This window comes from Cervus canadensis, chromosome 15 (assembly GCF_019320065.1).
Source record: "Cervus canadensis isolate Bull #8, Minnesota chromosome 15, ASM1932006v1, whole genome shotgun sequence".
Classification (NCBI taxonomy): Eukaryota; Metazoa; Chordata; class Mammalia; order Artiodactyla; family Cervidae; genus Cervus; species Cervus canadensis.
The window spans coordinates 60,912,079-60,934,977 of record NC_057400.1 but is presented as its reverse complement, the minus strand read 5'-3'; the positions used below and the strand labels follow the sequence as shown (position 1 = coordinate 60,934,977).

The 22,899-nt window shown below is 37.1% G+C and overlaps 1 protein-coding gene across 2 annotated transcripts in view; it reads right to left on the bottom strand.

The window, feature by feature from the left end:
- The window catches only part of DNAJC10 (DnaJ heat shock protein family (Hsp40) member C10), a 59,908-nt gene that overhangs the window by 26,161 nt on the left and 10,848 nt on the right, over nucleotides 1-22,899 (bottom strand). For both annotated transcript variants that reach the window (XM_043487717.1, XM_043487718.1), the window contains exons 6-14: nucleotides 22,203-22,285; nucleotides 21,841-21,972; nucleotides 21,195-21,288; nucleotides 20,067-20,144; nucleotides 10,094-10,137; nucleotides 9,306-9,443; nucleotides 4,928-5,017; nucleotides 4,146-4,259; nucleotides 2,561-2,675 (exon numbers count right to left, since the gene is read on the bottom strand). In XM_043487717.1, the coding sequence (XP_043343652.1) occupies nucleotides 2,561-2,675; nucleotides 4,146-4,259; nucleotides 4,928-5,017; nucleotides 9,306-9,443; nucleotides 10,094-10,137; nucleotides 20,067-20,144; nucleotides 21,195-21,288; nucleotides 21,841-21,972; nucleotides 22,203-22,285 (888 nt within the window). The remainder of the gene's footprint in view (nucleotides 1-2,560; nucleotides 2,676-4,145; nucleotides 4,260-4,927; nucleotides 5,018-9,305; nucleotides 9,444-10,093; nucleotides 10,138-20,066; nucleotides 20,145-21,194; nucleotides 21,289-21,840; nucleotides 21,973-22,202; nucleotides 22,286-22,899) is intronic.

The following is a 22,899-nucleotide window of genomic DNA, read 5'->3' as shown; positions in this document are numbered from 1 at the left end:
AATAGCCAAAGTAATCTTGAGAAAGAAGAATGGAACTGGAGGAATCAACTGCCTGACTTCAGACTCTACTACAAAGCCACAGTCATCAAGACAGTATGGTACTGGCACAAAGACAGAAATATAGATCAATGGAAGAGAATAGAAAGCCCAGAGATAAATCCACGAACCTATGGACACCTTATCTTTGACAAAGGAGGCAAGGAAAAAAAATGGAAAAAAGACAACCTCTTTAACAAGTGGTGCTGGGAAAACTGGTCAACCACTTGTAAAAGAATGAAACTAGAACACTTTCTAACACCATACACAAAAATAAACTCAAAATGGATTAAAGATCTAAATGTAAGACCAGAAACTATAAAACTCCTAGAGGAGAACATAGGCAAACACTCTCTGACATAAACCACAGCAGGATGCTCTATGACCCACCTCCCAGAATTTTGGAAATAAAAGCAAACTAAAAAATGGGACCTAATGAAACTTAAAAGCTTTGCACAAAGAAAGGAAACTATAAGCAAGGTGAAAAGACAGCCCTCAGATTGGGGAGAAAATAATAGCAAAATGAAGCAACAGACAAATGATTAATCTCAAAAATATACAAGCAACTCCTGAAGCTCAATTCTAGAAAAATAAATGACCCGGTCAAAAATGGGCCAATGATCTAAACAGACATTTCTCCAAGAAGACATACAGATGGCTAACAAACACATGAAAAGATGCTCAACATCACTCATTATCAGAGAAATGCAAATCAAAACCACAATGAGGTACCATTACACGCCAGTCAGGATGGCTGCTATCCAAAAGTCTACAAGCAATAAATGCCTGAGAGGGTGTGGAGAAAAGGGAACCCTCTTACACTGTTGGTGGGAATGCAAACTAGTACAGCCACTATGGGAAACAGTGTGGAGATTCCTTAAAAAACTGGAAATAGAGCTGCCATATGACCCAGCAATACCACTTCTGGGCATACACACTGAGGAAAACCAGACTGAAAGAGACACGTGCACCCAATGTTCATCGCAGACTGTTTATAATAGCCAGGACATGTAAGCAACCTAGATGCCCATCAGCAGATGTATGGTTAAAGGAAAGCTGTGGTACATATACACCATGGAATATACTCAGCCATTAAAAAGAATTCATTTGAATCAGTCCTAATGAGATGGATGAAACTGGGGCCCATTATACAGAGTGAAGTAAGCCAGAAAGATAAAGAACATTACAGCATACTAACACATATATATGGAATTTAGAAAGGTGATAACGATAACCCTATATGCAAAACAGAAAAAGAGACACAGAAATACAGAACAGACTTTTGAACTCTGTGGGAGAAGGTGAGGGTGGGATGTTTCAAAAGAACAGCATGTATACTATCTATGGTGAAACAGATCACCAGCCCAGGTGGGATGCATGAGACAAGTGCTCCGGCCTGGTGCACTGGGAAGACCCAGAGGAATCGGGTGGAGAGGGAGGTGGGAGGGGGGATCGGGATTGGGAATACATGTAAATCCATGGCTGATGCATATCAATGTATGACAAAACCCACTGGGAAAAAAAAAAAAAAAATTAAAAAAAAAAAACAAAAAAAACAAAAAAAAAAAATAAAAAAACCAAACACTGAATAAACAGTAGTTACTGTTAAGTTTATCTTGTCTTTGTTCACATAGCTCCTTCAGTTTAGGGGACCTCACTTGTTTTCTCGTATTTGCCTGGGGAAACTGAGTGTTCAAATGTCACCTTAATTCAAATATCACCTCCTGATGCAAAAGTCTCTTTATTTGATCTTATAATTTATAATGACTATTACAATGTCTTTCATATTTTCTTAAAAATCTCCCTTTTCTCACCCCCCTGCCACTAGATGATATTTTAAACTTCCTGAGAGCAGAGTCCATATGTTACAATTTTGCATTCCTAACACCTGTAAGAATGCTTCTCACATTACAGGCATGATATAGCTATCTGTTATTTACTGTCAATGTTAGTAGTTTGTGTCTATCTTTTCCTACACTTGGCCTTTTTCAGGACAGAGACAATGATCTATACCAAACCTCAGGAAATAGAACTGCACCTACATGATGCAGAGGGCTAATGTCCTGAACAAGCTGAAATGCAGAAATACAAAATCAAAATTCAAGAACACTAACAAAGCAGTTAACAGAGATTTTTGGTCATCAAGTGTTGCAAAAACATCTAACAGACTATCTAGAAATTGCCCATAGTGGTTGAGATGCTATATTAGGTACACTGAAATGGAAACGATAGGTGTTGCTTACTTTTGTCAACCAGTAAGACCCTTAAATTCTTTACTAGCCTGACAAGTCACTAGAGTTCTTACTGAAACACTGATCAAAATATTAGGTAGAAGAAAGGGATTTATTTTAAAAAGAATAAAGAAGATAAAATAACTATATATAATTAAACATATCTTTCCCTTTAAGAAACATTTACTAATAAATGAAAGCAAAGTTATTTTAAAATATTCATGTCCATATAAAACAAGGTAAAAAGTAAAATTAAAAATGAAGAAATTTTTTAATCATTTTTTCCTTCTTACCATGATGAATTTCAAATTCTTTGGTTCCTTGTCCTTTAAATACTGCCAGACATGGCTGAGAAACATAGAAGTTACTACAGACGTCTGGTGCAGAGGAACAGTCAAACTTGCCAACCTAAAGGAAAGAGAAAGTTCAATATGTTGAAAATAAAATCTTATCCATTCAATTAAATATTCATAAGGATAATCCGAAAATGACATTGCTATAAAAACAACACAGCTTCTAAACAAGTTAGTGGACCATGAAAATAAGAAACAGGAATCATTAATTTACATTTAACACTGAAACTACGTTTAGTTTAAATAATGCCTCTTGGAGATCTCAAAAACCTGAGAGGAAATTACCAAGAAAATATTAAGTTGTTTATGAAGCCCATCCTTCTAAAAACTTAGAGGATATTTATATTATCTTGACAAGGGGGAGAGAAAGAACGTCTTAAGACCGCAGAAGCAGAAATAATAAAAAGATCGACATTTTCATACAGTGTGGGAAAAAAGCTAGTAGGCAAATGATAAACCAAGGAAAAATATTTGCACCATTTAAGACAGAGGATTTCTATTAAGAAATAAAAGATAAACATCCCATCAGGAGAAAGAAAGTGGGGTAGAGACATACATAGAAAATAAAGTAGAAAGCAAATAAATAAAAAGGAGTATTATTAACATCTCCCTTCTGGCCTATCCAAGCACTGCTGCTTATAAAGAGTGTAACACCAGGCCTGGCACTGGTGTAGGGAAGTGGTCACTCCCACGCTGTCAGTAAGAAGGCAGGCTCGATAATGAGGACAGAAAACTTTTAAGAAAATATAACCTTGGCTCAAAAAATTCCTCATAGTGCATTTTTCCAGTGTATCTTTCTGACATAGAAATGGAAAAAACTGAAAGTTACCAGTAAGACAGAACAGGTTAAACAATTATAGTGCAGCCATACAGTGAGATACTACTCCGTCTCTGGATGATGACTGATACACAGATGTACACAAAAATATACACATCAATATGTATTACACTGGTATGTAGAAAGGTTTTTAATCACTAAATGGAAAATTTTACAGAAGAGAATAAAAGCATACATATAAATTTACATGTGTATGTCTGTTACCATGGCCATTACAATATGAATATAGGTGCACATATATAGATATGTGCACGTGCTAACACAAACCCACGTTTAAAAAGCCTCAAGAGTTATTAACAGGAAATTCTTAACAGTGGTGAAAATATGGATAATTTTTAGATCTAACTCATTTTTGTACTTATTTATAATATCTTAATTTAAAATAATGAACATGAATTACTTATATAAAGAAACAAGTACTTAAAAAAGGCTATAGTTTTCTGCATTCCAGAAAAACTATATCATATAGCTTTATCACATACCAACTGCTCAAGAGTAATGAAGGTTAAACTTTTTCAGATATCATTTTAATTTTCAGTAGAAAAAAAAAATAGAAGAACAAAAGCATTTAGGGGTTTCTAAATTTAGAACTCAACTAAACATCTTAATGTTATTTAAAACATAACTTTATGTACTAAATTAAGACAGCACAAAAGCAGAAGGGTAGGCAGAATACATTTTTCTTACTTGAATATGTTCATTTTTAAGTAGAGTTTTTAGTTTCTTCAACTCAGGATCGTTTGAATTTTCATTTTGTCCAAAGTGAAAAAACAAGAGCCACCGATGATGAGCTAAACGATCCTTAAAAGTGATTTAAAAAGAAAGTGGTAAAGGGAAAGAAACAAGAGATGAGAAATCCTAAGAGTTCTAATCTTTATTTCTTTAACTATCCTACCCATTACTTCAAAATACTGTCTAAAATTCAGACCCACTCATATTCTTATTTTGTAGTTTATATATAAACCAATTATACAGTACTATAGAAAGAAAACAGCCACTAAATCATGAAATCTTAAGGTAGATGACTGTGCTAAGAAAAAACATGGTTTTAATGACACAGCTAAAAAGCTGAAAGGTGGGGAAGTCAGATGGGTTTAACATAATGTTTCATAGGGATATAGACTTAGAAAACTCTGGGATCAATAAGTAGAAGAAATTAATTGATTCTACTACAAGCTGAATGTTTCTAAAGCTGCTCTGTAATTCTCAGTGAACAACACAAATTGTTCTGTAGGAGGAACACAGAGCTCCAGATCAGATTCAAAGTTGCTTTGTGGTCAGTATCTTGTCTTTTCTGGTGCTCTTCCTGAACTTGCCTTCAGGACTAGTTACACAAAGCTATAGGTCCACCCTCAAGTTGCAATCCCAGCAAACCTGGCATTAAGAGTTTAACCTGGAATCAACTGATAATGTTAAGATCTGAAATGTTATCAATATTTGCTACTATTTATTATTAAAAAAAAAATTACCTGTAGTGTATTTGCTGAAAGGAGTTCAAAATCTGGAAGATTATGCATTATTTCCAAATAAATTTCTTTAGCATCCAATGAATTAAGAAACTAAAATAAGAGAATCATATTGTTATTTTTTAAATCAAAATTTGAGTACTTCAGTATCTTAGTTTTTCAGTTTTCAGAGAAAGAACTTTTAAGAAAAAACCACAGAAGTAACACAGTTTTCAAGCTATTTATCCTAAATGTTTTCCTTTTCAAAAAAAAGACAGTATATCATATTTTGGCAATTATTAAAGAGTTATATAACTGGGTTGTTTCTTTAAAAATAGTGATGCAAAATAAATTTCATTATTAGGCGTTTTATTACCTGGAATTTTCTGCTAACTCTGCTGGGTATTCTATGATAATCCTCAAAATAACCTTGAGTGAACTGGGGCTCACTGGTGGGAAAAGCTGTATCATATTCAATCTAATTTTAATGCTAACCATGTTTTACAGAATGCCAGTGCTTTACAAATTTTCTAAAAATTGTTAAAACAATAGAATATTTGACGATCTAATACGATGCTTTATGGGCTTCCCTGGTGGCTCAGTGGTAAAGAATCTGCCTGTAATGCAGGAGACCAGGGTTTGATCCCTGGGTTGGGAAGATCCCCTGGAGGAGGGCAAAGCAACCCACTGCAGTACTTTTGCCTGGAGAGTTCCATGGACAGAGGAGCCTGGCGGGCTACAGTCCACGGTGTTGCACAGAGCTGGACGTGACTGACGCAAGTAAGCAGCAGCAGCAAGATGCTTCATATCCCAATTAATACTGGCAGAGAGTGCAGAGGAACTGAAGAGCCTCTTGATGAAAGTGAAAGAGGAGAGTGAAAAAGTTGACTTAAAGCTCAACATTCAAAAAACTAAGATCATGGCATCCAGTCCCATCACTTCATGGCAAATAGATGGGGAAACAGTGGCTGACTTTTTGGGGGCTCTGAAATGACTGCAGATGGTGAGTGTAGCCATGAAATTAAAAGACGCTTACTCCTTGGAAGGAAAGTTATGACCAACCTAGACAGCATATTAAAAAGCAAAGACATTGCTTTGCCAACAAAGGTCCGTCTAGTCAAGGCTATGGTTTTTCCAGTAGTCATGTATGGATATGAGAGTTGGATTATAAAGAAAGCTGAGCACAAAAGACTTGATGCTTCTGAACTGTGGTGTTGGAGAAGACTCTTGAGAGTCCCTTGGACTGCAAGGAGATCCAACCAGTCCATCCTAAAGGAGATCAGTCCTGAGTGTTCATTGGAGGGACTGATGTTGAAGCTGAAACTCCAATACTTTGGCCACCTGGTGAGAAGAGCTGACTCACTGGAACAGACCCTGATGCTGTGAAAGATTGAGGGCAGGAGGAGAAGGGGACAGCAGAGGATGAGATGATTGGATGGCATCATCAACTCAATGGACATGAGTTTGGGTGAACTCCAGGAGTTGGTGATGGATAGGGAGGCCTGGCGTGCTGTGGTCCATGGGGTCGCAAAGTGTCGGACATGACTGGTGACAACTGAACTGAATTGAAGGAATTAAGAAAAACTTATGGGAAAACTGGAATGGACCTTGTTTATTATAGAGGTTTATAGAAATAAAGGCCCTGAACCAAACCACTGAGGAATTTTGCAGGGTAAAATGTATATACGTAAAATATGTATTTTAAATTAAATACACTTTACATCTAGGTCTGTTATTTAAAATGCAAACAACTGAAATAGACACATCTCAATTCTAACAACTGTCTATTTCTGTCCATATTTTATCCTCAGCATATTTTTTTTCATGGAACTCTCTTTGCCAGTCTAATTCTCATGGAGGCAGCTGCTGTTACCAAAAGTGTAGCAGCAGTTACAGGGGTTGATCAGTTTACTGTCTATCTTTAAACTATTTTCTTGACAATTCAAATATCACCTCAAAGATATAAAACTCTATTAAAAACCTGTAGAAACTATTACTGTATTCAGTTCAATTATGTTCAACATGAGAACACAATCAAATGGATAGAAACAATGTCTATAAGAATAGAAAACTCGGTTTTTCTGCTTAAAAAAAATCTATAGCATACTCTCAAAAACCTATGAAATAATTTGTTACCAAAGGGCTTAAAAGGTCAAAACAGAAAGCTTTCCTGTTTCAGTACTATAAAGCTTATTCACTTTACTCACAGTCATCAAAAATTTTATGTAATTTATAAATTCACTAGAACTTCATTTTAAATCTATTTTAGAGTAAAATTTGGTAGTTTTATTTACAAGGGTATTGTGCAGCCTCTAAATTTCACCTGCCAAACGTATTTAGCTAGCATAGTATTTTACATTTTTAAAAAACTTGAATGCTTTTAGGAGGGACAAGGACTTTAATTCATCACCCTGTGTTATCACACGTCTAACATCACTTATTTATGTTTCCTGAGATCATATCTGAGCTTGCTGTTTTAACCAAAAAGTCCCAAGATCTCACTGAAAAATGAGATTGTTGTACTGAAGGCAAGAGCCTATGTTTAGTGTTGACTAGAGTACAGGAAATCCTCATGAGCTAATGGCACAGTGTAAAATAAACCCAGGTTTTCTGGGAAATCTGGCAACATGAATTGAATTTGCAATTGCTACCGCCATCTCATTCTATATAGATAATGGAAGAACTGCACAAAGGTGAACAAGACAGTTCATTATAACACTACTTGTAATCATGAAAAAGTAGAAATTTAAATATCTATCCAGAGAGGACTGGTTAAACTCATTATGTTACATTTAGTCAATTAATTAGTTTCTAGGAATGTGATGCACACATTCACAGGAATTATCATATATACTACTACTCAGGGGGACACACACACACACACACACACACACACACACACAGTATAAAGCACTTAAGACACACACACACACACACACACACACACACACAGTATAAAGCACTTAAGACACACACACACACACACACACACACACACACACACACACACACACACACACACACACACACACACACACACACACACACACACACACACAGTATAAAGCACTTAAGCAGGCACTAAATGGGCTTCCCCTGTGGCTTAGCTGGTAAAGGGTCCGCCTGTAATGTGGGAGACCTGGGTTCGATCCCTGGGTTGGGAAGATCCCCGGGAGAATGGAAAGGCTACCCACTCCAGGATTCTGGCACTATATATAGTACTTATGTGCCAGATACTCTTCTACGCCCTTAGGATATGTCAGTGAAAAATTCAAACTTAAAATTTACTGCAAGAGAATAAATATAGTATATAAGGTGAAAGAATAAATATATAAGGTGATAAGTACAATAAGGTGGATTATGAAAGACTGTAAAGAGATCCAACTATTTTCCTGATGAATAGGGTATAGGTTATAAGATATGAGAAAAAGAGGGGTCAAGAATGACTCCAAGGTATTTGGCCTTAATCATAAAAGATGAAGCTTTCATTAACTGAGATGGGGAAAAAACTAGGTAGAACAGATGTATGGGGAAATATCAGGAGTATAGTTACAGACACCTAAGTTTGAAACATCAATTAATATCCCAGGGGAGATACTGAACAGGCTGGAGAATAACCATGTCTGTAGTGGAGGGCAGAGGTCTGGGCCAAAGGCAAAGCTGGTGAGTTGTCTGCATGAAGTCATAATTTCATACACATATAAGCAGAGATCTGGAAGGGTATGTACCAAGATTTGATGGTGCCTGCCTGTGGGTGATTTAGTTTTAACAAATTTCAAATCTTTCTTTACACATTTATAAATCAAATATGAATTTCTATAATGAATACATGTAATCTATATCAATATAAAAAAAAAAAACAGAAAACTACAGGTAGTTTGTCTTATATTAGAATCTTTTTTTGTGGGTTCTCTAGAGACCTATCTGATATCCCAGTATTTGTTTCAGCTCCTTGACAGCTATCTTGAACCTCAGCTTCTTCATTCATAAAATTAGGAAGGTGAACCAGACCAGTAGATCACCAAACTAAGTTTATATCAAACAGGAGGCTTTAAAAAAAACAGACACCAGATCCCAGCTAAACCTACCAATAATCTATATTTTAACATTAGAAAATATAGAAATAAATGGAAACCAATAAATATTCATTTAACCTAACAATGTATTCCTTACCTTTGGGATTGTTAAAAGTGCAGTTTAAAAATAATCCTTACAGTGTAACTTTATAAACTGAAGTATTAAACAGAATCCCAAATATTAAGTATTTGTTCTAAATAAACTAAGTGTTCCATAATCAGATGATATAAACTGGTTCATTTTTTTTTGCTCATTGTTTACAAAATGATATATTTGAATACATGTGTTATGTATCTATATGTAAAGAAATTAAAGGGATTCATACCAAAATACCGCTTTTCTCTTTGTTATTTAAAGTGGCTCCAGGAGGAAAATAGGCAGTAGTACTTGTTGTAATATCCAAACTCTTACAAAGGTTGTCCTGGGTGGCACAGTCCACCCATCCTACATTAACAAGACCATCCTAAAATGAAAAGAAAAAATAAGTTGAAAAAAAAAGTTAAAAGGATTTATATTTAGCAAAAATACAACTTCACTACCATAAAAATTAAACTTTTAAAAAGAACATAAAAAATGATGCAGATTTGAATAACATGATTAATAAATTTGATCAAATAGATATAAAAATTACACCTCACATAGGAAACATTTTAAAGCATACATAGAACACTAACAATCTTTGTAAAACAAACAAAATCTTGGCAAACTCCCAACCCACAAGGACAGTTTTAATAGTGTTAAAGTATCAACACATAGACTGTACTCCCTGACCACAATATGATGAAAGCTAAGTAAGTAAAATAACAAAACAACAAAAAATTATGGTTTGGAAATGACAAAAACACTAACTCTCTGGTTAAAGAGGAACTCATAATTAAATTATGAAATATTTAGGAGTGAATGAAATATATATTGAACATGTTAAAATATATTGAACACAGCCAATCAGTTAGAAAGACGCTTATAACTATGAATACATTGATCAGAAAACAAGGAAGATTACAAACAAGCGAGTTAAATGTTCAAGAAACCAGCAAAGAAACTATCTGGAATCAGTTTTTAAATGTGTTTCTTAACATGGTGATGCAGTTTTGCAAAATAATTGATGCTTACCAACATACCACTTAACCTGAGACGTGTCTGTGAGGTCAAACAATCTGGGGGGAAAAAAGAAACTTATGAGGAAATTTCAGCTATTAATGATTAAATCTATACTTTTCATTTGCTGCAAACCATGATGTTGATTCTAAGGCAATTAACTGGGCTGTGCTGGTAAATACTGAGACTGTTATTTACTAGGCAGACACAGAGGTTAATGTCTCATTCTCCTCCCTCCTTCTGACCTCTTTTCCCTCCCTTCCCTCCCTCTCCTGTTCTCCCCCCTTAGTTTCTCAGGATTTCCAGCCAAAGAAAAGAGAAGGCATTCCCTCTCAAGCACCTCTTTAAGATCTTATTCTAAAATAGCTCCTCCTATCAACAGTCCCCTTGAACCAAGGATCTCATAATCTGGGGTAATAAAACGTAATGGACCTATCTGATTAACATATACAACAAATTCTTAAAATACAGTACAATCTTAAATAGCTTCTTTACTCTTTCTTCACCCTTATGGCAGAAAGTGAAGAGGAACTGAAGAGCCTCTTGATAAAAGTGAAAGAGGAGAGTGAAAAAGCTGGCTTAAAACTCAACATTGAGAAAACTAAGATCATGGCATCCAGTCCCATCACTTCAGGGCAAATAGATGGGGAAACAACTGCAATAGTGAGAGACTTTATTTTCTTGTGCTCCAAAATCACTGTAGATGGTGACTGCAGCCATGAAATTAAAAGACGCTTGCTCCTTGGAAGAAAAGCTATGACCAACCTAGATAGTATATTAAAAAGCAGAGACATTACTTTGCCAACAAAGGTCCATCTAGTCAAAGCTATGGTTTTTCCAGTGGTCATGTATGGATGTGAGAGTTGGACTGTGAGGAAAGCTGAGTGTGGAAAAATTGATGCTTTTGAACTGTGGTGTTGGAGAAGACTCTTGAGAGTCCCTTGGACTGCAAGGAGATCCAACCAGTCCATCCTAAAGGAGATCAGTCCTGGGTGTTCATTGGAAGGACTGATGCTGAAGCTCTAGTACTTTGGCAACCTGATGTGAAGAACTGACTCATTAGAAAAGAACCTGATGCTGGGAAAGACTGAAGGCAGGAGGAGAAGGGGACGACAGAGGATGAGATGGTTAGATGGCATCACTGACTCAATTGAACATGCGTTTGAGCAAGCTTTGGGAGTTGGTGATGGACAGGAAAGCCTGGTGTGCTGCAGTCCATGGGGTCACAAAGAGTCAGACACAACTGAACAACTGAACGGAACTCTTTTATGAAAGTTCTATAAATATGAATGCTAGGATACAATGAGATAGATTTATAAGGGAGATACAGCATCACAGAACTTATAGAGATAGGCAAAATCAACCTACCTGTTATAGAAGTAAGATAATGTGAGAAAGTTTTTAAAGTTTTCTTTATGTGTGGAAAGGACAGAAACATGTGCATTAGGCCAAAATGAGATAAAATCCCTCAATGACAGACTAAGGATGATTAGGTGATTTTTGCTGCAAGGCAATACCTTCCTAAGATGGGATAAGTGGTTGATTTTTAGCTGCAAAGCAACAGCTTTTCAACACAGCGGCTTAAAGGCTGAGAGATGAAGTATAGCGAAAAGACCCTTGTTGGAGTTAAACAAAGAGGAGTTTATTAATTGGGATATTTTCTAACACTAGGACCAATTTTTAACCAATCTTATTGCTTAAATATAGTTTACAGTTTGTGTAGGGTATTGAACTTTCAACTTAATTTACTAAGGTAAAAGGTCCTAGAATTAGAAATTTATCATCTTGAAATGTATACTTTAATGAGGCAAACATGTACATTTTTGAAATAAGTATGAGGGAAGAAATCATTTTGGGAGAGTTATATCTATCAACAATTATTTTTGCAAAGTGCCCAAAGCATTAGTAGCTTACAGTATAATTTCCTATGAGTACAATTAAGCTGAAAAATCTGCCCACTGAACATAAACCACAATGATGCTTTAGGAAATTAATAACTGGAGAAGAGAGATCGAGATGGACTCTGTGTAGGAGAACATAGAGTTCACGACCCCCGACAAACATTTAAAAAAAAAAAAAAAAAGTATGTGGAACAATTCTCATGGAAAACTAACTGGAAAACGGCAGAACGACTCCTATACAACCAAGGCTGCAAAAAAGATGTTCCACAACCAGGTAGGATGGAAAAGGCAGAGGGTTGGGACACCTGCCTGAAAGGGATCTGAAAGGAAAAGAAGGTTGCCACAAGGAGACCCTCACCGTGGGGAGCAAGTGGGCTGAGTCACAGACTGGGCAATACTGTCATGGGGGTCCTGCAAGGAGGAGACAAGACACTTGGCTCCTGGGAGAACTGCTGGGACAGACAGAAGGCCTAGAGAAGCCGAGACGATTCATGAGGCAAACACACGTGCTGGCTTACCAACAATCAGGGGGAGAGCTTTGGAGGGGCAGTTGCCACCTCACCACACTCTCCAACATGAGTAGCTTAAGTATCTGGCCTTCTCACTCCACACCACAGCCTGATATTAGATCTGGGCTAAGCAGGTCCTGGGAAGACTCAGTCTAGCTAGGCAGAGACAGACTGGGGTCCCGGGATGTGATCTGGATGCAGCGGAGGTGGTCACGTTAGCACTCGCTTGGGCAGTGCTACAGGGGCCCCCTGCAGTTTGCCTCCCAGCGGGGCCAGCGCCCTGGCCTTGGGGTTGGGGGAGACAGGTCCTGGGAGAGGACTGTCACTGAGGCAGCCCTGCTCTCTGAGTGGTGGCAGAGCCACCTCAAGTCCGAGAGCCACAATGCCCCGACCCCCAGCCTGGCAAATGCTCTAGCCCCACCCACTCCAAACCGCAGTCTTGCACTAGATCTGGTGTGGACACAACAGAAGAAAGGATGAGACCTTGGGCTGCATCTGAGTCGAGCCTCAGACACCTGCACAGGTGGTGCACTGGTCCTGTGAGCACACAGGCCTCACTTGCTTCAGTAGCCGCCTCCTCAAGGCGCAGGGCACCATTCAAGGAGAATGCAGCCTGGTTCACCCTGACCCTCAGGGCAGCTACTCCGACAACTGGGGAGCAGACCTTATCCCTGACAGGGTGGCAGCAGCCATGGAGCAAAGAGAAAAGTCCCACCTCACACTCTGCCCAGGCTTTAGACTCCCCAAACCAACCAACGCCCCCCAGTAAGGTGATAACAACCAGTGGCAAAATGTAAGGACCTGAAGAAAGATGGGACTGGTGTCCACATCAAAACTAACTCTTGCACCAGACACTGTACATATGGTCTACATAGGGATGCTTCCATACAAAAACACCCCTCTAAGACCATAATAGATAATCATTTCTCCTAAATTCAGAGACAGAGAAAGTAAAATGAAAAGGCAGAGGAACTATTTCCAATTGAAAGACCAAGAGAAATCCACTGAAACAAATAATGAAATAGAGCTCACTAGTCTACCTGACCCCAAGCTCAAAAAAGTGGTAATAAAAATGCTAAATGAATTAAGAAAGATCATCAATATAAATGCAGATCACTGTAACAAGAACTAGAAACTATGAAGATGAACCAATCAGAAACAGATAATTCTATTTCTAAGATAAAAAGCAATCTAGAAGCAATGAACAGCTAACTAAATGACACAGAAGAATGAATAAATAATCTAGAAGACATAATAGAAATCACCCAATTAGAAGAACAGAAAGACAAATGGGAAAAAAAAGAAACATACGAGATATATGGGATAATGTAAAATATGCCAACCTATACATAACAGGAGGAGAAGGCAATGGCACCCCACTCCAGTACTCTTGCCTGGAAAATCCCATGGATGGAGGAGCCTGGTAGGCTGCAGTCCATGGGGTCGCTAGGAGTCAGACACAAGTGAGTGACTTCACTTTCACTTTTCACTTTCATGCACTGGAGAAGGAAATGGCAACCCACTCCAGTGTTCTTGCCCAGAGAATCCCAGGGACAGAGGAGCCTGGTGGTCTAACGTCTATGGGGTTGCACAGAGTCGGACATGACTGAAGTGACTTAGCAGCAGCAGCAGCAGCATGCATAACAGGGGTTCCAGAAGAAGAGAGAAAGACATCGAAAATTTATTTGAAGAAACTATGGCTGAAAACTTCCCAAACCTAAAGAAAAAGAGATAACCAACCAGGTACAAGAAGCAGAGGTTCCCAAAGAAGATGACCCAAACAGACCCACAACAAAACATATAATTAAGATGGCAAAACTTAAACATAAAAAGAGAATTCTAAAGGTAGCAAGAGAAAAATGAAGAATTAATTACAAGGGAACCCGCATAAAGCTATCAACTGATCTGCAGGCCAGAAGGCAGTGGCATAATCTACTAAAGTCCTGAAAGGGAAAAACCTGTAACCAAGGATACTCTATACAGCAAAACTACCATTCAGAAGGGGAGATAAAAAAATTTCTCTGACAAGAAGAAACTGAAAGGATTCAGTAATATTAAACCTACCCTAAAAGAAATACTGAAGGGTCTTCTCTAAATGGAAAAGAAGCAAGAAGGAACTCAAAATAGGCAATGCAAATACACAGTAATGATTTAAGATCAACTTATATAAGCTAGGATGCAGACTAAAGCGACTATAACTACAAGCATAGGATGTAAGACAGGGTATCAAAACTGCAAAACAGCAAGGCGGGGAGTAAAAATGTACATCTTTTAAAATATGTTTAAACTTGAATGACTATCAGTTTAAATCAAGTATTAGCTGGTAAGAGAGATGGGTCAACATACATGAATTCCATGGTAACCACAAATCAAAACACAAAACAAATTTAAAAAAACTCAAGAAAAGGGAACAGTCCCAAATTCACTAGACAAAGACACTAGAAAGAAGAAAATTACAGGTCAGTATCTTTGCTGAGGAAAATTCTGAAAGAGATGGGAATACCAGACCACCTGACCTGCTTCTTGAGAAATCTGTATGCAGGTCAGGAAGCAACAGTTAGAACTGGACATGGAACAACAGACTGGATCCAAATAGGAAAAGGAGTACGTCAAGGCTGTATAGTGTCACCCTGTTGTTTAACTTATATGCAGAGTACATCATGAGAAACGCTGGGCTGGAAGAAGCACAAGCTGGAATCAAGATTACCAGGAGAAATATCAATAACCTCAGATATGCAGATGACACCACCCTTAGGGCAGAAGTGAAGAACTAAAGAGCCTCTTGATGAAAGTGAAAGAGGAGAGTGAAAAAGTTGACTTAAAGCTCAACAATCAGAAAACTAAGATCATGGCATCTGGTCCCATCACTTCATGGCAAATAGATGGGGAAACAGTGGAAACAGTGGCTGACTTTTTTTGGGGCTCCAAAATCACTGCAGATGGTGACTGCAGCCATGAAATTAAAAGACGCTTGCTCCTTGGAAGGAAAGCTATGACCAACCTAGACAACATATTAAAAAGCAGACACATTCCTTTGCCAACAAAGGTCTGTCTAGTCAAGGCTATGGTTTTTCCAGTAGTAATGTATGGATGTGAAAGTTGGACTATAAAGAAAGCTGAGCGCCAAAGAATTGATGCTTTTGAAGTGTGGTGTTGGAGAAGACTCTTGAGAGTCCCTTGGAATGCAAAGAGATCCAACCAGTCCATCCTAAAGGAAATCAGTCCTGGATGTTCACTGGAAGGACTGATGCTGAAACTGAAACTCCAATACTTTGGCTACCTAATGTGAAGAGCTGACTCTTCTGAAAAGACCCTGATGTTGGGAAAGATTGGGGGTGGGAGACGGGGACAACAGAGGATGAGATGGCTGGATGGCATCACTGACTCAATGGACATGAGTTTGGGTAAACTCCGGGAGTTGGTGATGGACAACGAGGCCTGGTGTGCTGCGGTTCATGGGGTCGCAAAGAGTCGGACATGACTGAGCAACTGAACTGAACTGATCTTTGCTGAATATAGGTGCAAAAATCCCCAACAAAAGATTAGCAAAGTGAATCCAGCAACACTGAAAAAGGATCATATACCATGATCAAGTTGGATTCATTTCAGGGTTACAAGACTGTTTCCACATATGCAAATCAATCAATGTGATATTAACAAAAAAGACAAAAATCACATGATCACATGATCATCTCAACAGATGCAGAAAAATCATTTCACAAAATTCAACAGCCATTCATGATAAAAAACTTTCATAAAAGTGGGTGTATAGGGAACATACTACAACATAATAAAAGGTCACTTACAACAAAGCCACAGGCAAAAACATAATACTCAACAGTGAAAAACTGAAAGCCTTCCCTCTAAATTTGGGAACAAGATGAGGATGCCCACTCTCATCGCTTCTATTCAAGTATTGGAGGTCCTAGCCACAGCAATCAGACAAGGAATTGTTCAGAGCAATCCTAAAGAAAAATAAAGCAGGAGGCATCATCCTACCAAACTTCAGACAATGCTACAAAGCTACATTAGTCAAAAGAGTGAGGTATTGGCACAAAAACAGATATATGGATCAATGGGACAGAATAGAGAGCCTAGAAATAAACTCACACACCTATGGTCAATTAACTTTCAACAAAGGAGGCAAGAATATATAACGGGGAAAAGAGGATCTCCTCAGCAAGTGGTGCTGGAAATGTTGGAGAGCCACAGGTAAATCAATGAAGCTGGAACACATCTGTCACCATAGGGAAATCAACTCAAAATAGCTTCAAGACTCAAATAGAAGATGTAACACCGTAAAGCTCCTAGAAGAAATCACAGGCAAAACATTCTCTGACATAAGTCATACCAATGTTTTCTTAGGTCAGTCTCCCAAGAGAATAAGAATAAAAACAAAAGTAAACAAATGGGACCTAATCAAATTTAAAAGCTTTTGCACAACGAAAGAAACCACAAACAAAACAAAAAGACAACCTACAGAATGGGAGAAAATATCCGCAAACAGCACAGTCAACCAGGGCTTAATTTCCAAAATGTACAAATAGTTCATAAAAATCCAACAGCAAAAAGTCAACCCAATCAAGAAACAAGCAGAAGACATAAAAGAGATATTTCTTCAAAGAAGAAATAGTGATGGCCAACAGACACATGAAAAGATGCTCAATGTTGTTAACTATTAGAGAAATGCAAATGATAACTGTAGTGAGGTACCACTTCCAGTCAGAATGACCATCATTAAAAAGTCTACAAATAACAAATGCTGGAAAGGCTGTGGATTAAAGGGAACCCTCTGACATTACTGGTGGAATGTCAGTTGGTACTGCCATTATAGAGAACATTATGGAGCTTCCTCAAAGAACTAAAACTAGTATTACCATACGATCCAGTAATCCCATCCCTAGGCATGAAAGTGAAAGTGAAGTCACTCAGTCGTGTCTGACTCTTCCCGACCCCATGGACTGTAGCCTACCAGGCTTCTCCATCCATGGGATTTTCCAGGCAAGAGTACTGGAGTGGGTTGCCATTTCCTTCTCCAGGGGATCTTCGTGACCTGGGGATTGAACTCCAGTCTCCCACATTATAGGCAGACGCTTTATATATCCAGACAAAACTCCAATCCAAAAAGATACATGCAGCACTATGCTCAGAGCAGCGCGATTCACAACAGCCAAGATACGAAATCAACCTAAATGTCCATTAGCAAGTTAATGTATAAAGACGTGGTACATATACACAATGGAATACCATTCAGCCATAAAATACAACAACACGATGCCATGTACAGTAACATGGATGCAATTAGAGGTTATCATACTAAGTGAAGTAAGTCAGAAGAAAGAGGAAGACAGCATATGATATGGCTTATATGTGAAATCTAAGACATGACACAAATGAATCTATCTATGAAACAGGGTCACGGATACAGGGAACATACGCGTGGTTGCCAGGAGGAGAGGGTTTGGGAGGAGGGACAGAGGAGGCGGCTGGGGTTGCACAGAATGAATAAACAAGGTGCTGGCGTACAGCACAGAGAACTATATTCAATATCCTACAATAAACCACAACAGAAAGGAATAGGAAAAAAAGGATGCATACACATGTATAACTCAACCACTTAATTACAGCAGTAGTTAACACAACTCTGTAAAACAACTATACCTCAATTAAAAAAAAAAGCTTTAAAGACCCAAATATAAGACATGATCTCATAAAACTCCTAGAAGAAAACACAGGCAAAACATTCTCAGACATAAATTGTAGCAATCTTTTCTTAGATCAGTCTCCCAGGGCAAACACAATAAAAAAGCAGAAGTGAACAACTGGGACCCAAGCAAACTTACGAGCTTGGTTTTTGTAAGTATGCACAGCAAAGAAGTCATCAATAAAATGAAAAGACAACTTAAGAAACAGGAGAAAATATTTGCAAATGATGTGACCAAAAGGGGTTAATAACTAAAATAGTAAATAGCTCACATGACAGAAATAACAAAAAAACAAACAACCCAATCAAGGAATGGGCAGGGACTTCCCTGACTGTCTAGTGGTTAAGAATCCACACTTACAATGCAGGGGTCACGAGTTCGATCCCTGGTTGGGGAACTAAGATCCCACATGCTGTGTCATGCAGCCAAAAAAAAAGAAAAAAGGCATAAGACCTAAGCAGACATTTCTCCAAAGAGGACATATATACAGACAGCCAACAAGCACATGAAAAGATGCTCAATGTGGCTACTTATTACAGAAATGCAAATCAAAACCACAATGAGGTATCATCTGACACCCATAAGTATGGCTATTATCAAAAAGTCTACAAATAAATGCTGGAAAGAGTGTGGAGAAAAGGAACCCCACCAAACTGTTGGTGGGAATATAAACTGTGGCTCCCCACCAAACTGTTGGTGGGAATACAAACTGGTACAGCCACAGTGGAAAACAGTATGGTAGTTGCTCAAAAAAACTAAAAATAGATCTACTGTGTGATCCAGCAATTCCACTCTTGGGTATATATCCAGAAAAGACAAAAACTCTTTAATTTGAAAAGATATATGCACCTGTATGTTCAAGCAGAACTATTTACAATAGCCAAAAACAGGAAATAACCCAAGCGTCTATCAACAGACAACTGGCTAAGAAGATGTGGTATGGATACAAGGAGTAATACTTGGCCATAAAAAGAATGAGATGTTGCCATCTGCAGAAACATGAATGGACCTAGAGAATATTATACTTTGTGAAGTCAGACAAATATATGGTATTTATATGTGAAATCTAAAAAATAATACAAATCAATCTATATACAAAACAGACACAGAAAACAAACTAACGGTCACCAGAAGAGAGAGAGACGAGGGAAGGGACAGATTAGGAGTGTGGGATGTGGGATTAACGGATACAAGCTACTACACATAAAATTGATACGAAGGATTTACTGTATAGTACAGGGCATTTTACCCAATATCTTGTAACAACCTATAATGGAAGGTATCCCACAAAAAATCAAACTGAATGCTATACACCTGAAACCAACACAGTATTGCAAATATATACTTCAACTTAAAACAAGCAATTAATAATTTTATAGCTTTATGTGTAAAATAATAAAAAGATAAATATTCATTAAATAAAAATTATAACATTAAATTAAAAAGTATAAATTGTACTTTGAAAATAGAAAATAATCAATTATAGTAGCATACTTAAGATTTTTACCTAGTCTAAGAGTACATACTTCCAGTTATAAGACCAGTAACTTCTGAGGACCTAATATACAGGATATAGTGATTATATCTAATAATACTGTATTAAATCCTTGAAACTTGTTCAAAGAGTAGATCTTAAATGTTCTCATGACAAGAAAGAAATGGTAATTATGTGACAGGATAGAGGTGTTAGCTACTATCATGGTGGTCATCATTTTCTAACATGTAAGTGTTTCAGATCAACAAATTATACACTTTAAAGTTAGAGAATGTTCTATGTCAATTATCTCTCAATAAAGCTATGGAAAAAAAGACTGTCACCTAAAAATCAAATGTCATGGTCTCTTCATCATAACAAAACAACAAATAATATTACCGCTTCCTTCGGAACAAAAAGTGATCAGCCAGCCGATACCAGCAGCAAATGCAGTTTGTATGGAGTTAACAAAATTTCCTTAAGAGAAAATAAAGAAAATTTCTGATCATTTACTACTCCACAATGGAAACCATTTTCTACATGGGTTTTCCCATCTAATCTCATCCATTTCCAATCTACTCTTGAGCAGTTTTCAGGATTCCTATTGAGTATGTCAAATTCCCACCCTGACTTTTTTTCAATCATATAAAATCTAAATTTATTATTAAGAAAGAAACTAAAATTGACAAGTTAGGCCCCTTGTGATCTGAGCTTTGTCTACCCGTTCAGTTGGTCATTCCTGCCCCAAACCACTCTACTCATCACCCATCTTTTGTTAGATTCATGAAATATTGCAGATTCCCAATACAGTGACCTTTTAAGGATTCCTCTTCACTTTCACGACAGATTGGATCTGATTTCATTCAGGAAGAATTTCCTAACCCTTCCTCCTTTCCCCACCTGAATTCTTTCATATCCTTCATGCTTCCCTAAGCTTACCTCTATCATAATAGTCACTACTCTGTATTTTAATGGTTTAATAATGGGGTCCCAGAAGGCAAAGATTATACAGTTTATGGCTGCAGTCCTAGTACTTAACAGTTTTGGAGACATAACTGGATTCATTAAATGATATGAGCATCCCTTTAGAAGTAAATACTATCATTTCATGGGTAGTGTAATTACATAACTCCCCTAAAGACACCTGATGAATTAAATGCCTGAGATTAGAAAAGTTCTTAAACTTCAAAATTAAATTGAATAGGCATAAATTTACACCTGATATAGTATACTTACGAAAGAAATAAAACACTTGTTTTACTAAATATTCAGTTGCACTTTCAAAGTTGCCTTTTCACCTAGCCCCATCTCATATCCATATCCTACATCAAACTTGTTTTCGTTTCTGTATAAATTAAATTTATTAAAGGCCTACTATTTAGCAGAGCTCAGAACAAATGACATAATTCCTTTCTAAGAAGCATGGAAAAGATAATATGACCAGAACATTAATATTACTACTGAAAAATCTGAAATACCAATTCAAAGTATCCTTGAAAATCTAGCAAATTATGAAGACAAAATTACCTGTCCATAATTCTGTCACTGTGCTTGTAACATGCTGCATGGCGAAATTCATTAAACTTTCCTTTGATCTGTCACCATGGTACTTCACTGCAGCCTATATTTTCATTTATAAAAAGAGAAACATCTTTTACTTTTTAAGACTCAAACAAATTGATTGACTTGATTCTCCATTATTCTGAATAAGTAAAATATGTCTTTCAATGGTAAAGTGTTTTTCTAAATGACATGCTAAGAATCTGGATTACACGGATTCCCTATCAGACATTTGAATAATATTACTTATAATTGTTTCAGTTTCAGTTTTATCGCTTAACACTGGGTAAAGAAAGGGAAATTAGAACTTCATATTCAATGAGAGAAAATACCTGTGAAATACTTTGTAAATCATAAAGTACAACACACATATTGGTTATCATTATATTCCTTAAGATGGAAACTGAAATTGGCAAACATTTTGTTAAAGCAATGTCATCTAAAAAGTATTTACAGTATAATCAAAAGTGTTTATTATGACTATAGCATAGTTAGATAGCACCTAAAATAAGAAAAATCAAAAGACTCTACAAATTCACATATTGTTTTCTCTAGTTGTTATAATGTTCCATCAAATTAAAAAAAAAAAAAAAAGGCGAAGTTTATATCTTACCATTCCAGACCTAAAAATGAAGAGGCTGGGATAACTGTTGACTCCTTTCATTCGGCAAAGCATTCTATCATCGCCACAGTTAACTGCTCCAATTCGAAGCAATCCATCTACTTCTTTTGCAAAGTCTCTCCACTATGAAGAAAAAAAAGTAGTTCTCTGATAAAATAATTTACATTTCCTTGAACATTCTTCAAACTACACTTCCTTAAAAGAGAATATATTCATGAAATAAAACCATAAACATGTGAAAAAATATGATAGCTATTTCTGATAGTTAAATCCTAACATATTTTTAAAAACATTCAAATAATAGATAAACTGTTAATAGTAAAACTTTAATAATCAGGATGTAAAATACTTACTGTGGGAGCTAAATCATGGCAGTGTGAACACCCTGGGGAGTAAAAGTTCACAAACCACAGTTCTCCAGAATTAACAGCAGCATCTAAAAATACATAAACCAAACAACTTGTAATTATTTACTAAAGGTTTGTACATGTTTTAGTTCAAAATTTTCCTTGAGATCAAAATGAAAAAAATAGTCATACATCTTTCATACTGCCTTTATCATTTTCTATACATTTTTTTTCTATAAGAAGAAAACATACTATTTCAACTGTCAAACAATACCTTTAAACAAAAAAACAACAAAAAACCTCTTCCAAGCTCTATTTCAATAAGATGCAGTCTTGAAAAGCATGATCTATGTCACTAAGAAGCTGTAAAAATAATGCGGTCAGCGACCTACATGACAGTAAGGGCTGTGGAGATTAAACCTACCCTTTGCTCTTAATAGGGGCTTCTCTTGTGACTCAGCTGACAAAGAATCCTCCTGCAATGCAGGAGGCCTGGGTTCCATCCCTGGGTTGGGAAGATCCCCTGGAGAAGTGAAAGGCCACCCACTCCAGTATTCTGGCCTGCAGAATTCCACGGACTGTATAGTCCATGTGGTTGTAAAGAGTCAGACATGACTCAGCGACCTTCGCTTTCACTTTTTGCTCTTAATAAGACATTTTCTTTGGAAAACTGCGTTATCTGAAGTAGATCAGATCAAGGTTT